The following is a 15,243-nucleotide window of genomic DNA, read 5'->3' on the forward strand; positions in this document are numbered from 1 at the left end:
CTCTTCTCCCTACTAGGGCCCCCGGCCTCCAATATCTTGTTTGCTGTGGGGGGGGGAGGAGACAGTGTTTTTGCTACTCTTGCTAATAGCATCTAGGGTGGTTCTCTCTTACTATAGTATCCCCACCCATCCTGTAGTTTGGGTCCTTCTGAGTGGAAAGCTTCAGTTCTTGTTTCTGCTGCTTATATTTTATTTCCCCAAGCAGTTACAGATGAAACTGATGTTGTTTTTGTCAAACATTTTTTTTTTTTTGCTGCCCACAGGGTTCTGAGTAGTAGCAGTGAAAACTGAAAAGACTAGTAGTTTTGCACTTTATTACAATTTGGGAAAGCTATGACACTTATCAGGCACCCGTTAATCCCAGTGATATGTTAGCTTGAGGTTGATATGAAAGTTGAGGATGTGAGGCAAAAGCCACCAGCAAGATTTAAGGACAACAGTCCTAGTGGCACCTCAACTGACTTGATTTTGTCAGTTCACTGTTGCTGTCAGGGTTCAGAATAGCATCTGTTAAACTGACCAGTGTCTTGTCAATTTCATGCTGCTGCTGCAGTTTTGAAAAGCAAGAAATAGCAGTATACTGTTTAGGGCCCGGCTCAGGGACATAACACACAGTATTTTATTAACATTTGGAAGTTTATCTTCACAGATGTTAGATAATTAATTTTTATAAAAACCAAAAGCTGCTGCAGAAATTGATGGCTTAGATCTCTCTATTTGCTTCCTACTCACCAGTGGTGAATTAACTTTTCCAGCCCTGTGTCCAGCCCTGCACAGTGGCCAGAAATAGTATGGATGCTTCAAGTTTCATGCCCTCAGGGTTGTGAATTGTGACATTTCCTTCTCCAACCCCGTATGGCTGAGGCTGTTGTCTAGGTAGAGAAACTGAGTTCTTTGCAGGTAATCTCTTGAACAGATTTGGTTGTTTCTGTGTTCTAGAAACTAGAATTACCATAAAGCAGATTTTCATTGTATTTTCTTGAACTCTATATGACCTCTTCACCTATATTAAATCATCTCTACGTCTAAATAGGTTGGCTGACATGTAAACCCGAAACTCCCTCAGTATCCATATCCTCCCCTCAGCATGTTTACCTGTTAAAACTTCAACTTGCCTTATCTACACTAAAATTTTAATGTTAGTTAACACGTTAGCTAACACATGCTAAAAATGCATTTTCTTCCTAGTGAAGACAAGGACTTTGTCTTCATTACGGAAAAGTGATTAATATGTTCGTTAGTATAAGTTAAAATATCCCTTTTTTCTAAGTGTAGGAATGGCCTTTGTTTACTTAAGTTGTAAATCTTCAGGGCAGACATTCTCTTTTCTGTGTTTGTATGGCACCCAGCACAATGGAGCCCCAATCCCAATTTGAGGTCATTTGGCACTTCCATAAAATAAATATTTATTACTGATAATAATTAGTTAAAATTGTCTTGTGAACAAGATGGTCCTAATGACAGTCTGATGCTTAAATTGCTGCCCTGTTACAATGACTAACATGAAGTAAGTAACAGGCTCGTGAGTATTGGATGTGTGTGGTGGATTAATTGGAGGTTTTAAAGATTATAGCCTCAGTTCTGTTTCTGCCAAACTGAGCTAGTTGCAGGAATATAGGATGACAAAGGTGGCTGCATCTTTGCATGTCGTGGTATTCTTGGCCTGGCTCCTAGTAGATGTTATACTTTGCTTCCATGAGCTGTCCATCTGCTGAGAATAGCCAGAGTGCAAAGGTGCTCCTCCTCTCTAGCATGTTCCCTGTGCTGGGAGAGGGGGAGAGTAAAGCTGTCCTGGAAGCTTTTCATTGGCTTGTGAGCCCCCTTTATGCTGGGGCCTTTCTCTGGGTGGTGCTTCTGTGTGGTTTGTAACCCCTCTCGTGCTGCAGGAGCACTATGGAAAGGCAGTTGAAAACCAAAATTTGGGCCCCAAGTGTTTGAATTGCACGCCAAAGCAGTTAGATCACCAAAGAAAATAAAGTGGCACAAGCATAACACACCAATCCCAGAATACTGACTCCAAGTGGACTAGTTTAGGTTTTGTTCAGTAGGCTTTAAGGTAAGCATATTATTTTTACACCATATTACTATTTTTTTGGCCTCTTCTTTCCCAGGCCTGTCTAAAGTTTAGCCTTTCTGGTCCTAGGATTCAGAACTCCTCCCTTTTTAGTGCTTTAATCTGCAGTTAGTTGTCATTTCCAGGTAGCTTGAAGTCAGGGATAATTAAAAGCCTTAATCTGGCCCGGGCTAGCTGACTCCAGCTCATGGGGCTTGGGCTGCCTCAGGCTGCGGGGCTGTTCAATTGCAGTGTCGACAAACAGGCTCAGGCTGCAGCCCAGGGTCTGGGACACTCCCACCTTGCAGGGTTCCATGGTCAGCCTCTCTAGGTTTCTCCTCTCTCCAAGTTGCTTTATGGCTGCTATAGTGTCTTTCCAGATAATGCAGCTAGGAATTCACTCTATAGAGACTAAATTTTAAGCTCTCTTGTACAGGTTTCTATCTTGATTTAAGGTTAGTTTGTTAAACTGTAGGCAAGGGCTGGAGTGCTGCAGTAGTGTGTATATCCAAGGAATGTGTCTGTCTGTCTGTCTCTCCCTCTCTCTCCCTGGTAAATAATAGGGCAAGGTTCCTCTCACAGGCATAGTTACGTGAGAATTGTTCATCATGCTGTCTTAGTCAAATTTAGGCCAACACTCTCTGCTCACCATTGTATAGTGGCAGAAAATCTAAAGAAAACAAATCATTCAGTGAATCTTTCATCTTAGTCAGTATGGAATCAGTAAGCCACACCACATGAACTATACAATCCTTGGATATACCTATGAACTCTGCATTGACTTCCAGTATTGGAAGTGCCCTAAAGTGACTGAGTTGGTAAAAGGTATGATTTTCTGAGTATATATTCAGCTACAAAAACCTCAGACCTATGGCAAGAGGAAAGACAAAATAAGAGATACTTATTGCAATACTATATATAATCCCTTTAAAATGTATATTCTTGTGCCTGACTGGCTACTGAAAAGTCATCATGAAAGTTTCAGTCCTGACCCAAAATCTGCTCTTAGCATGATTATTTTATATAAAAAGCGTTGTTAAGAAAATATTAAAGCTGCACAGTTCATAGAATATCAGGGTTGGAAGGGACCTCAGGAGGCCATCTAGTCCAACCCCCTGCTCAAAGCAGGAGCGATCCCCAATTAAATCATCCCAGCCAGGGCTTTGTCAAGCCTGACCTTAAAACTTCTATGGAAGGAGATTCCACCACCTCCCTAGGTAACGCATTCCAGTGTTTCACCACCCTCCTAGTGAAAAAGTTTTTCCTAATATCCAACCTAAATCTCCCCCACTGCAACTTGAGACCATTACTCCTTGTCCTGTCATCCGCTACCACTGAGAATAGTCTAGATCCATCCTCTTTGGAACCACCTTTCAGGTAGTTGAAAGCAGCTATCAAATCTCAACTCATTCTTCTCTTCTGTAGACTAAACAATCCCAGTTCCCTCAGCCTCTCCTCGTAAGTTATGTGTTCCACTCCCCTAATTATTTTTGTTGCCCTCCGGTGGACCTTTTCCAATTTTTCCACATCCCCACACCACAAGAAGGATGTGGATAAATTGGAGAGAGTCCAGCGAAGGGCAACAAAAATGATTAGGCGTCTGGAACACATGAGTTATGAGGAGAGGCTGAGGGAACTGGGATTGTTTAGTCTGCAGAAGAGAAAAATGAGTTGAGATTTGATAGCTGCTTTCAACTACCTGAGAGGTGGTTCCAGAGAGGACGGTTCTAGACTATTCTCAGTGGTAGAAGAGGACAGGACAAGGAGTAATGGTCTCAAGTTGCAGTGGGGGAGGTTTAGGTTGGATATTAGGAAAAACTTTCACTAAGAGGGTGGTGAAACACTGGAATGCGTTACCTAGGGAGGTGGTAGAATCTCCTTCCTTAGAAGTTTTTAAGGTCAGGCTTGACAAAGCCCTGGCTGGGATGATTTAACTGGGGATTGGTCCTGCTTTGAGCAGGGGGTTGGACTAGATGACCACCTGAGGTCCCTTCCAACCTTGATATTCTATGATTCTTGTAGTGTGGGGCCCAAAACTGGACACAGTACTCCAGATGAGGCCTCACCAATGTCGAATAGAGGGGAACAATCACGTCCCTCGATCTGCTGGCAGTGCCCCTACTTATACATCCCAAAATGCCATTGGTCTTCTTTGCAACAAGGGCACGCTGTTGACTCATATCCAGCTTCTCGTCCACTGTAACCCCTAGGTCCTTTTCTGCAGAACTGCTGCCTAGCCATTCGGTCCCTAGTCTGTAGCTGTGCATTGGATTCTTCCGTCCTAAGTGCAGGACTTTGCACTTGTCCTTGTTGAACCTCATCAGATTTCTTTTGGCCCAGTCCTCCAATTTGTCTAGGTCCCCCTGTATCCTATCCGTACCCTCCAGCGTATCTACCACTCCTCCCAGTTTAGTGTCATCTGCAGACTTGCTGAGGGTGCAATCCACACCATCCTCCAGATCATTAATGAAGATATTGAACAAAACCGGCCCCAGGACCGACCCTTGGGGCACTCCGCTTGATACCGGCTGCTAACTAGACATGGAGCCATTGATCACTACCCGTTGAGCCCGACAATCTAGCCAATTTTCTACCCACCTTATAATGCATTCATCCAGCCCATACTACTTTAACTTGCTGACAAGAATACTGTGGGAGACAGCGTCAAAAGCTTTGCTGAAGTCAAGGAACACCACGTCCACTGCTTTCCCTTCATCCACAGAACCAGTTAAGTACTCCTGTGAGAAAATGCAAGAGCTAAGATTTCACAAGTAATCTGAATTCTGATCCATCCTGCATATGCACTTAATTATATGTTCCTGTACACTCTCAAATATGGTATGGTATACATTTCTGTAACCTTAGATGCACATGTAGCATTTTTCAGTATTTTTTTAATTACTGGCCCATAGTGAAATTAATCTCTTTTGACTTAGACTTTTTATTCTTTTTTAGGTATGTATTTTAGTAATTTTGTCAGCACTCAAGTACTCTTCAACCATCAGCACAGCTTATGTTGCTTGTCTCAGCACTGAATTGTACCTACGTTCACTGTTAACTTAGTTTTGAAGTTAAATGGCCTGTATTAATTAGTACATGTTCACTGTCATGATTTTGTGGTGATCCCAGGAGTCTGTGTACCACTTATGAAATTGTTGTCATGGAATGCCTCTCTGTGAAATCTGCCATTTTGCAGACCACATACAATATCCTTACCAGACCAGGGACAATGGATTGGTTGTTGGACCTCTATTATGGTGGAAACACCTTGAGACAAAAGGCTGGCTCCTACCCTTTAGAATTGATTTACCAGGGGAGAGGTTGCCAGGAAATGAAGTTACTTGCTAAGGGTAGTCACCTGTTGAGGCCGATTAGGAGCCACCTGACAAGGGAAGCTGAAGGTTGTAAGAGAGAGCATCTCTTAGTAGCCATGGTAGAGAGAAGAGACCAGAGATTACATATTCTGGATGAGAAGTCACATGAAGGAGGGCAGGGGCCATAGGAAGGTCCTTAGAGGACTCTGGCATATGCCCAAATTACGATTTGGAGTGGTTAGGAAACGGAAGCAGGGAAAATGCATATAGGTTTGTTTATTATTTTGTCTAGATCTGTATGTTTCTTATGCTAAGTAATTAGTAATGGTGCTCTAGAATTCTGTGCAAAATCTGTTTTCTTTTTGCTACTGTGTAGCCCTGAAGAACTAAACTGTAACCCAGAAAGTTTAGGCCTTCAGTGGAATTCTGGGGAACGTTTGAGCTTTTAGGGAGGGTTCGGGGAAACAGTACTAGTTTCAGGACCTAGATATTGTACCATGGGGTACCCACAGCCAAGAGATGTCAGACACGAAGTCTGCACCTGAGTGCTTACCAGGAGGTCCAAAGCCAGGGACAGTGCCTAAACTCTTTCCAGCTTCCAATAAGCTAAGGGCATGTGGGATTCAGGTTTTGGCTTTCCTCACAGCAGTCTGGAATCTGTTACAGATCTGTTACAGTAGTATGCTGTCTAAGTGTGGTTTAGGGTTTAGGTTTTCAATGAGCTTTCTGGTATACAAAGTATTATACAGTGCTACAAAATGGTACATGTCTGTGTGAAAGGATGTAGAAAAATTGTATGATTCTGTATTTGAGAAACAGTTTGAATACCAAACTTTAGTGTATAACATGTGTTCCCAAGAGAGCTGAGTTAAGGTGGTTGGTGCATATAACCTTAACATTTCAGGTTTCAGAGTAGCAGCCGTGTTAGTCTGTATTCGCAAAAAGAAAAAGAGTACTTGTGGCACCTTAGAGACTAACCAATTTATTTGAGCACATGCATCCGATGAAGTGAGCTGTGGCTCACGAAAGCTTATGCTCAAATTTGTTAACCTTAACATTGTCATTTCTTGACTTTTGAGTGCTGAAATGTGCAAGCATAATCACATTTTGGTGTGGTATACTCGAGGCTTTAAGAGTGAAGAAGACCACAAAAAGGGTCTTAATTTGCTAGAGCTTTGAAACTCTGCTGGATTGCACCAAAAAACAGCCCCCCCTTCCACCCCAAAAATTGGCAACAGCACTTACAAATTCCATAATGTGAAACTCTTCAAATGAGTATCACAGGAGTGGCTTGCACATATGCCTAAAATGCTGTACAGGAAGGAGTCTCTCTTTTTTGCAAATCTTTGGAGTTGTGGAACTCATAGTCCATTGCAAATCTCACTAAAGTGAAGTAACTATCTATAATGCCTATCTATAATACCTTCACCACAGGGACTGAGCTCATGTCTCATGCTCATGCACGCTTCAAGTAAACTTTTTCGATTATAGAGGAAAATTAGCCAAGTATGGGCAGCATAGCTTTCAGTAGCTACACTGTTTATGGGCTTAGTGAAAAATGATGTACATAAGTACATTTTGTACATATGATTTTTAAAAAGTCATAACTTGGTCAAATAAACATCACTAGAACACTGAAAATTCCCAATTAGAGCTATTTCCGTGCCAAACTTCAACTGTCTACTCCAAGCCATTTCAACTAGACAGCTTTTAAAAAGTACTCAAGTTCCTAAAAGTTGTAATAAAAAAAATTGTTGGACCATATTTGCTCACACTTAAAAATAACATCTATCAGGTAGAAACTGAGCCTGGAAAATAGCTTGAAAAGTGAAAATTTCAGAAATTATGAAGATGAGAATGGAAGCAATCATCCAGACTTATCTATAGTGGTGGCTGCTATATCTGCTTTAATATAGAGCAATAATATTGTTTTTGTCTGCCCTGTCTCCCCCCAAAAATGCGTTAGGTGAGAGGCAAAGTAGAATCTTGCAGTGTTGCACTAGTCAACAGCAAAAAGAAACATTTTGTTATAGAATCTACATTAAATTTAGAACTCTAAAGAGTAATATATTAAAAATAATTTCTCTATTTGTTGCTTTCTTACGTGTTTCACCTTTTGGTAGGTTTATTTTTGCCTTCTGCTTTATCTTAAAATATGGATGTCAGTTTTAAGGTGAAACTATAGAAGAAAAATCAAGATCCTTGTTCTGCAATTCGGGGTTCTCAGGGTATGACTTCACTGCAGAGTTAACCTGTGCTTTACTGGGGGTTTAGCACAAACTTTTTGCCCGGGTTTGTATATGCTTTGAATCTGGGCATGTTGCCTGTCTTGAGGTATAAATTAGTCTGGATTTTGCTTTAAAGCAGGCTCTAACCCGGCAGAGATTTTGTCCTCAGATGTTCGTCTTTTGTACCACCAGAGGGCATGGGACTACACTTATTTTTCTGCACAGTACTCTTGTCATATACGTATCGATTTTCTGTTTGTTTGGGAGTCATAACCTTTATAGATATCCAGGATACTGTTTTGGTGGGGTAGGCCTGTATCCCTGTTTGGTTAATCAATCTGTAATATATGGAAGGATGGAAATTTGGTCATCGTCACAATACATTTTGTAAACATGATAAAAAAAGTGGAATATTGGCAGGGCAACAGCAATGTTATCTGTTTGTGAAGCAGTGAGTAGAAAAAAAAGTATTCTGCTAAGAAAGTTACATTTTAAAATTTAGTATTCAGAGAAGGTTAACTTAAACAGGCTGAATGAACACATTCTATTTCAAAAGAAACTACGTAGTCCAAAAAATGAAGAGGCAAACTGGAAAAGCTTATAAAATTATGAAACAAGTCTTCCACATGATTGCAAAGAACTGCTATTGTAAGGTTTAAAAGTAATGAAAATGCCTATACAGGGTAGTCAAAAAGGCCATTTTGTCTTATTTGGATGAGGGATGGTCCTCATGGTACAAACTCATTGAAAGTAAACAGAAGTCAGGGAATTACAAAAAAGACTCTATGCCTCAGAATTTAAACAAGAGGCCTATGGCTTAGTGCAATAGTTGGAAAAAATTTAAGACTTTGTCTACACTGGCACTTTAGCCGTTAAAACTTTTGTTGCTCAGGGGTGTGAAAAAACACGCCCCTTATTGACAAAAGTTTTAATGACGAGAAGCACTGGTGTGGATAGCTGCACTCCCGGCAACAAAGCTACTGCCCCTCATTGGAGGTGGTTTTATTTTGTCACCGGGAGAGCTCTCTCTCAGCAATAAAGAGTGGCTACACAGTGCACCTTACAACGGCATGGCTACAGCAGCACAGCCATACTGTTGTAAGGTGTGCAATGTAGACATAGCCTAAGCCTCCTCAAATTGAAGTATAGATCTTTGCACTGTTTTTTCATGTTAAGGAAACAATTTGGGCCTTCAAAGGGATATGGAGGAGCATGTTTCAGGTGAATGGCAAGAGCAAACATTCTATTTGGAGTTCTCATTGATTTTGAGGATTGTCTGTCCTTTCTGCCACTGAAGGCCCTGATGCTGTTCGTAGGACATTGAGGCTTCATCACTCATCTTAAAAATGAATGCTTGTATAGTTCAAGTAAGAATCCCTTTGACAATTTCTGTTTTATAAAATAGAAACAGAAAGGTACCAGCAAAAATTTGAGCATTAAGTTATAAACTCTGCTAAAACAGGCAGATCACTAAAAAGATTAATTAAAGGGCAGTTGCTCTGTGACAGTATTAGCTATGTGCTGAACATAATGAACAATGTTTAGGCAGAAATCTTGACCTGTACTATTTTTTTGATGTGGAGAAAGGTTTTTGTCAAAAACGACTTATGAATTCTATACTTTTGGGATAGGTCAAGGCTTTATTTAAGAATTTGTTTAAAGTCCCTCTGTCCCTCAACCTTTCTTATTGATCGTGGAACCTGTGGACCCAAAATACTAGGGTAGAGATAAAACTTGGGGGAAAAAATTTAGTGAGCAAAAATATCCAAATGTGAAAAACCCAAATGATGCCATCTAGCCTCTTGTGATTGTATAAAACATCTTCTCCAAAAATTATTGGAGCTTAAAAATGTACTGCCTACTTGCTAGCTGGAACTGATTTGAGATTAAGGGAAGGGGCAGAGTGGTCCAAGGGTTAGCACCTTGGTAGGAATCACAGCACCTTTTGCTTCAGATCCCACCAGCCAGTCTAAGATTATTGGCTGATAGGTATGGATAAATGTATTGTTGTCCTTCTGTTTTGTCTGGTTTCCACTCACCCTGTCTTCCTGGAGGAAGGATTAGCCCATTACAGAATGCAACCTACTGTATTGAAAACAGATTTTTTCTTCAGATAAAGACATGGTAGTATATGCAAAGGCCAGGTTTTTTGGAAAATTTTGATAGGCATGAAGGAAAGTTTTAAATTTGAAATTCCTGACTAACTTGTAATTATCTACCATGATTAATTTGGTATTTGAAACACAATGTAGCTATTTTGTCATTGTTGAATATCCTTTATATTGTTGGTTAAACATTGTCGCATGAGTTCAAGTTTATAGCAAAGTATAGGACATGTTTTGTTGCTTTGTTTTTCTTTCAGGTGCTGAAGTTTCCATGTAGGAATACAAGATAGTTAGGAACCCTTTTCCATAATTAGTTCTGTTTCTCTAAGTGAACACAAAATAATGGTGTATTCAATAAAATGTTTTTGTCAGAAAATACCACTTTAGCAGAATTGAAAATTGAATTCCAAATATTTAGATTTGCAAGGAAATTATCTGAGGACTAATAGAATTTTAAATTTCTTTCAATACAGGGCCAACTTTCAATATTACAAGAGAAAATAGACCACTTAGAACGTTTGTTGGCAGAAAATAATGAGATTATTTCGAACATAAGAGATTCTGTGATCAATCTGAGTGAATCTGTGAAGGATGGTCAAAGAAACCCAGAGGCCATAAATTTCAGTCAAGGATCTTTTTCCGAGCTTCTGCCATCTGCTCTAGTATCCCTCACAGTTGATCCTGAGGATTGCTCATTTGCTTCAAAAAGTGGAAGTCAAGATTCAAACGTACAGGTAAGCAGCATGTAAATAAATATTAACATTCCTACTGACAAGAAATCTAACCCTGATATACCACCTGGCACTGCAGAACACTACTACTAGGTCACAAAATCTACCATCTAGGTGCTTAAATTCTGATAATTTATTATCAAACATTAATACAGATTATTTAGGTCTGCTCGGGCCTATTTTTAAAGCCTGACTCGAGCGTGTCAAGTCCATTTCAGACCTGACCGAAACCTGACACTTCTCCCTGAATCTGTGTCAGTGCTGCCACTGCCTCTTGGTCCTCAGGCTTGGCCTGATGGGATTTTCCGCTCCCCATGCCCATGATCCATCTCTGGATGCCTTCTGCTGGTGGAGTTGGTGTGGTGGCAGCTGTGTGCCCTGCTCCTGATGGTCGTTGCTGCCTTGCTGCGCTATGAAATGAGAGGCGCTGCGACTTCTGAGTTGGTATTGGCAGGAGTGAGGCACGCAGCTGCTGCTGCACCAAACACGCAGGCAACAGAAGATGATCAGAGATTGTTTTTAGACATGACCTGACCCAAACCTGGTACTTGTGGTCAGGTCCTGTCGGGTTAAGCTCTAACTGATTATACTTTGGAAATATAGTAGGCTCTACAGGTGTGTGTTGGGTTGGTTGATTTTTTTTTTTTTTACTCTTCTTCCATCCTACTCTCAAACTTTTCTGAAATTGAACCACTTGAATGGAATTATGGAAACTTCTCCTGTATGCTGCTTTTAGAGATGAATGGCAGAGGTGAGATTTTTTTTGAGGGGAGACAGTGCATGTGTAAGAGGTGGAATTTTGAAGAAGAAAATAAATCTTGGATACTGTATCTTTTTTTGAGAACTGTTTGTTTTTTTGGAATATTTATGTCTCAAAAATTGGCCTAGAAACTGGGGCTTGACCTTCCAAAAGTGATTAATACCCACTTGTTCGGTTTATTTTATTGTGGGCTCTGGGTGTTCAGCATCTTTTAAAGTCATATCCTACAAGTTAAGTTTATTTTAGTTATCAGTGAGGAATGGGATCTTTGGCTACTTTTTGGAAAAATTGTGTGGTTACTTTTAAAGAGCAGGAGAACCTGAGGCCTACTCTGGATTATTCAGTTCTGAACGCTGTGTTATTTTGGACGTCTGGTGCGGCTGTAGATCCTGTATGCAAAGATTAAATTTTGTGAAGTCTGTATCCCAGAGAAGCATCTAGAAGTCAGTCTCTTTACAGCAACAATGTCCAAGAAACACTTGACTCTGGATAACTTAAATGTAGGCATAACAACATCTGTAATTGCTGCTGTACCTATTACAATACTTATAAACCCCTCCGGGATCCTGGTAGTAGTTCATACTATATTAATGCTTCACCTATAGAGAGAAATATATTCATAGTTTAAAATCAGTAATCTACACAAGTATAATACATTCTAAGGTTATCAGACAAAAAACTTAATTAAGCTAGTAATAAGGTTATAAATATACATCAACACTGGTAGCAGAGGGTAGGGGGAAAAGTTTTAAGAGCACTGCAGTTTTAGAAAAGTTGTCAAAACTGGAAACATTAATAGAATCATTTTGATAATTGTCACAGTTCGGCTCAACTACACTTGCAGTTCCACTCTGTGTAATCACTTTTTTAAGGCAATGACTTTTAGGCTTCTGGCTCCCCCACCTCTCTTGGGCGGAGACACGTATCTCTCTGCTTCAGAACCAAGGTTTTTTCAGGCTGCCCTGTTCCTTTCCTATACTGTCTGTGTTATTCACCAGCAGGCCAGACTACCTAAACAGGCCTGCTTATAAGAATTCTTCTTAAGGTGAAAGTGTTACAGAGAAAACATACCAAAAACAATAAAAGAACCTCCAAGCATGCAGATAAGCTTCCCAGAGATCACCCTTCCTCCCCAACTCCAGCAGGGGCTCTGGCAGGAGTCAGTCCTTCAAACCTTACCATGGGGGTTTTCTATAGGGTTGCCAGGTTGCCGGTTTTTGACCGGAATGCCTGGTCGAAAAGGGACCCTGGTGACTCTGGTCAGCACAGCTGACCGGGCCACTAAAAGTCTGGTTAGCCGTAGTGGCCAACTCCACGTGGCTCTTGGAAGCAGCTGGCTTGTCCTTCAGGCTCCTAGGCACTGGGGCAGCTAGGTGGGCTCCGTGCGCTGCCTCTGCTTGTGGCGTGGTTGCCACCCCGAGCACCAGCTCCGCAGCTTCCATTGGCTGGGAACTGATGGCTGATGGGAGGTGCAGGGGTGGCACTTGCGGAGTTCCCGGCCACCTCTGCGCCTAGAAGCTGGAGGTACGTCGCGGCTGCTTCCAGGAGCTGCCTTAGGTAAGTGCTACCTGGAGCCTGCACCCCGGCCCCCTCCCACATCCAAACTTCCTCCTAGAGCCCGCATCCCCTCCTGCAGCCCAAACACCTCATCCCCAACCCCACCCCAGAGCCCGAACCCTCAGCCGGAGCCCTCAAACCACCCTTACACCCAACCCCCTCCCCCAGCCTGGAGTCCCCCATGCACCCCAAACCCCTCATCCTTGGCCCCACCCCGGAGCCCACACCCCCAGTTGGAGCTCTCACCCCCTCCCACACCCAAATCCCCTGCCCCAGCCCAGTGAAAATGAGTGAGCGAGGGTGGGGGAGAGCTAGTGATGGAGGGAGGGGAGATGGAGTGAGTGGTCAGGGCCGGGGGTGGGGCAAGGGTGTTTGTTTTTCTGTAATCAGAAAGTGGGCAACTCCTAGTTTTCTATGGTTACAAGTTCATAGCAGCTCAGAACAAGCACACTCATGAATAAATCAAGTCTCTCTTGTATGTCTCCTCAGGGTATAGCTTCCGGAGTTGGGTCTGGTGGTGGGTATTAGCATTCACCCCCCAGGAATTTCCTAGGAAACCCACTTAATTTTGTTTGTCCAAAAATTACTTCTTGCCTGGCACATTGTTTAAAATAGTTCCCTTTGAAGCTCATAACATTTTTCAAGGTTTACATTGGCCACATTTCCCCACTAGAGAAGTTGCATCCAATCTCACAATAATGTATACGTTTTTCAATTGATACTATAGAGTCCAAAGATACTTAAATGTAATTCAATAAGATTTTTTCAAGGATATAGCTGGAAATTGCCCTGTTCGTCACAATAATCTAATCTAGGCTTCTGCATCAGACAGGTTGGAGAATTTAGCCCAAGTTCTGGTTGAACTAAATCATACCTTTTAGAGAGACGTTGCCTTGTGTGACGCATGACCAGAAAGGGTTAAGCATCCTTCAGGATAAATAACACAAATTCAACCCTTAAAAACATATGGATAGATAATGTTTGTATTTTTGTATATTTACATATATATTGGTAATGGTCAACAGTGTAGTCAAACAGCCCCTGTCTGTACTGTATTCTGTTAATTCAGAGACCAAAAGAACATCTTAACATTTAAATGAACTGTAAACCTAGGATATCGCTGTATTCATCTCTTTAAAATGTATAGCAAACCACCTGCAAATGGTGGAAAAATAGGCAGTTTCCTTTTGTTAATCTGTGTGAATAATTACCAGAGATGCTTAGGAAATGAGTGCCTGTTGTTCACAGAGGGACTCCAATCTGTCAAAGAAGGCCTGAAACTATATAAAAATTGGCTTGGGTCTTGATCCTGTCACCTCAGATCTGCTTGAGGTTTCATGCAGGGGAAGCCTAAGCCATAAGGACAGAGATCCCAGTTCCGATGACTGCTCTGAATATAAGCATTGGACTGTAACCTATGGACTATTTCTGAAAGAACTCTTTGCATCTACAGAGCTCAGCATCTCTGGTATGAATCTGAATCTCAAGATTGTACTTTTGTCTATGTACACTGATTTTTGTTTTAACCAACACTTTCTTTTTTTAAATAAATTTTAGTTTAGTTGATAAGAATGGGCTATAAGTGTCTGTTTTTTGGTAAGATCTGGAATATTCATTGACCTGGGAGGTTGTGTGTCTAGTCCTCTGGGATTGGCAGAACCTTTTTTATATGATGAATAAGGTTTTCATTAATCCTCATAATTTTGACTTGAGTGGGTATACTAGAAGCTGTTTTGTGCTGGCGTAGTAAATATAAGTATTAGAATATTCACCAGCTTTGGGGATTGCCTGACCTCAGCTGGCTCCCCTGGGATTCCAGTCACATCTTGATTTAAAGATTACCCTTTAATCATCTCTTGGATAAGATAAAAGATTAAGCTACTTAATCTCTCACTATAAGGCATGTTTTCCAAGTCTCAAATCATTCATGTAGCTGTTTTCTGAACCCCTTCAGTTTTTACATATATATATTTTTTTGAAGTGTGGGCAGCAGAACTGGACAAAATGGTCTCACTAATGCTGTTTACAGAGATAGTACCATCTCACTTATTCCTACTCAGTATTTCCTTGCTTTTACACAGAGGAATTGTGTTCGTACCCTTAGTTACAACTAGGGCTGTTGATTGATCTCAGATAACTCACGCAATTAACTAAAAAAAGTAAAAAGAATGAGGAGTACTTGTGGCACCTTAGAAACTAACAAATTTATTTGGGCATAAGCTTTCGTGGGCTAAAACCCACTTCATCAGCTGCATGCAGTGGAAAATATGGTAGAAAGATATATATTGTGACAGGGTCGGGCCAGATGGCGACAGGAGAGTGATCGAAGGCAGATATATTAGCCCCAGGAAAAGCAGGTCCCTTTTCCCTGGATAAGGTAAAGGGCAGTTCCAGAACAATCAGGAACTTATTGGAACCAATTAAGGCAGACAGGCTAATTAGGACACCTGGAGCCAATTAAGCTGCTAGAATCAATTAAGGCAGACTATTCAGGG

The 15,243-nt window shown here is 41.3% G+C and overlaps 1 protein-coding gene across 1 annotated transcript in view; it reads left to right on the forward strand.

Moving 5' to 3' along the window:
- MAN2A1 (mannosidase alpha class 2A member 1) overlaps positions 1-15,243 on the forward strand; it is a 212,097-nt gene that overhangs the window by 3,193 nt on the left and 193,661 nt on the right. Inside the window, exon 2 of the mRNA XM_084629262.1 lies at positions 10,174-10,434. Coding sequence (XP_084485388.1) covers positions 10,174-10,434 — 261 coding nt within the window. The remainder of the gene's footprint in view (positions 1-10,173; positions 10,435-15,243) is intronic.

The sequence above is a fragment of the Lepidochelys olivacea genome (assembly GCF_965140295.1).
Source record: "Lepidochelys olivacea isolate rLepOli2 genome assembly, chromosome: 5".
NCBI classification, from domain to species: Eukaryota; Metazoa; Chordata; order Testudines; family Cheloniidae; genus Lepidochelys; species Lepidochelys olivacea.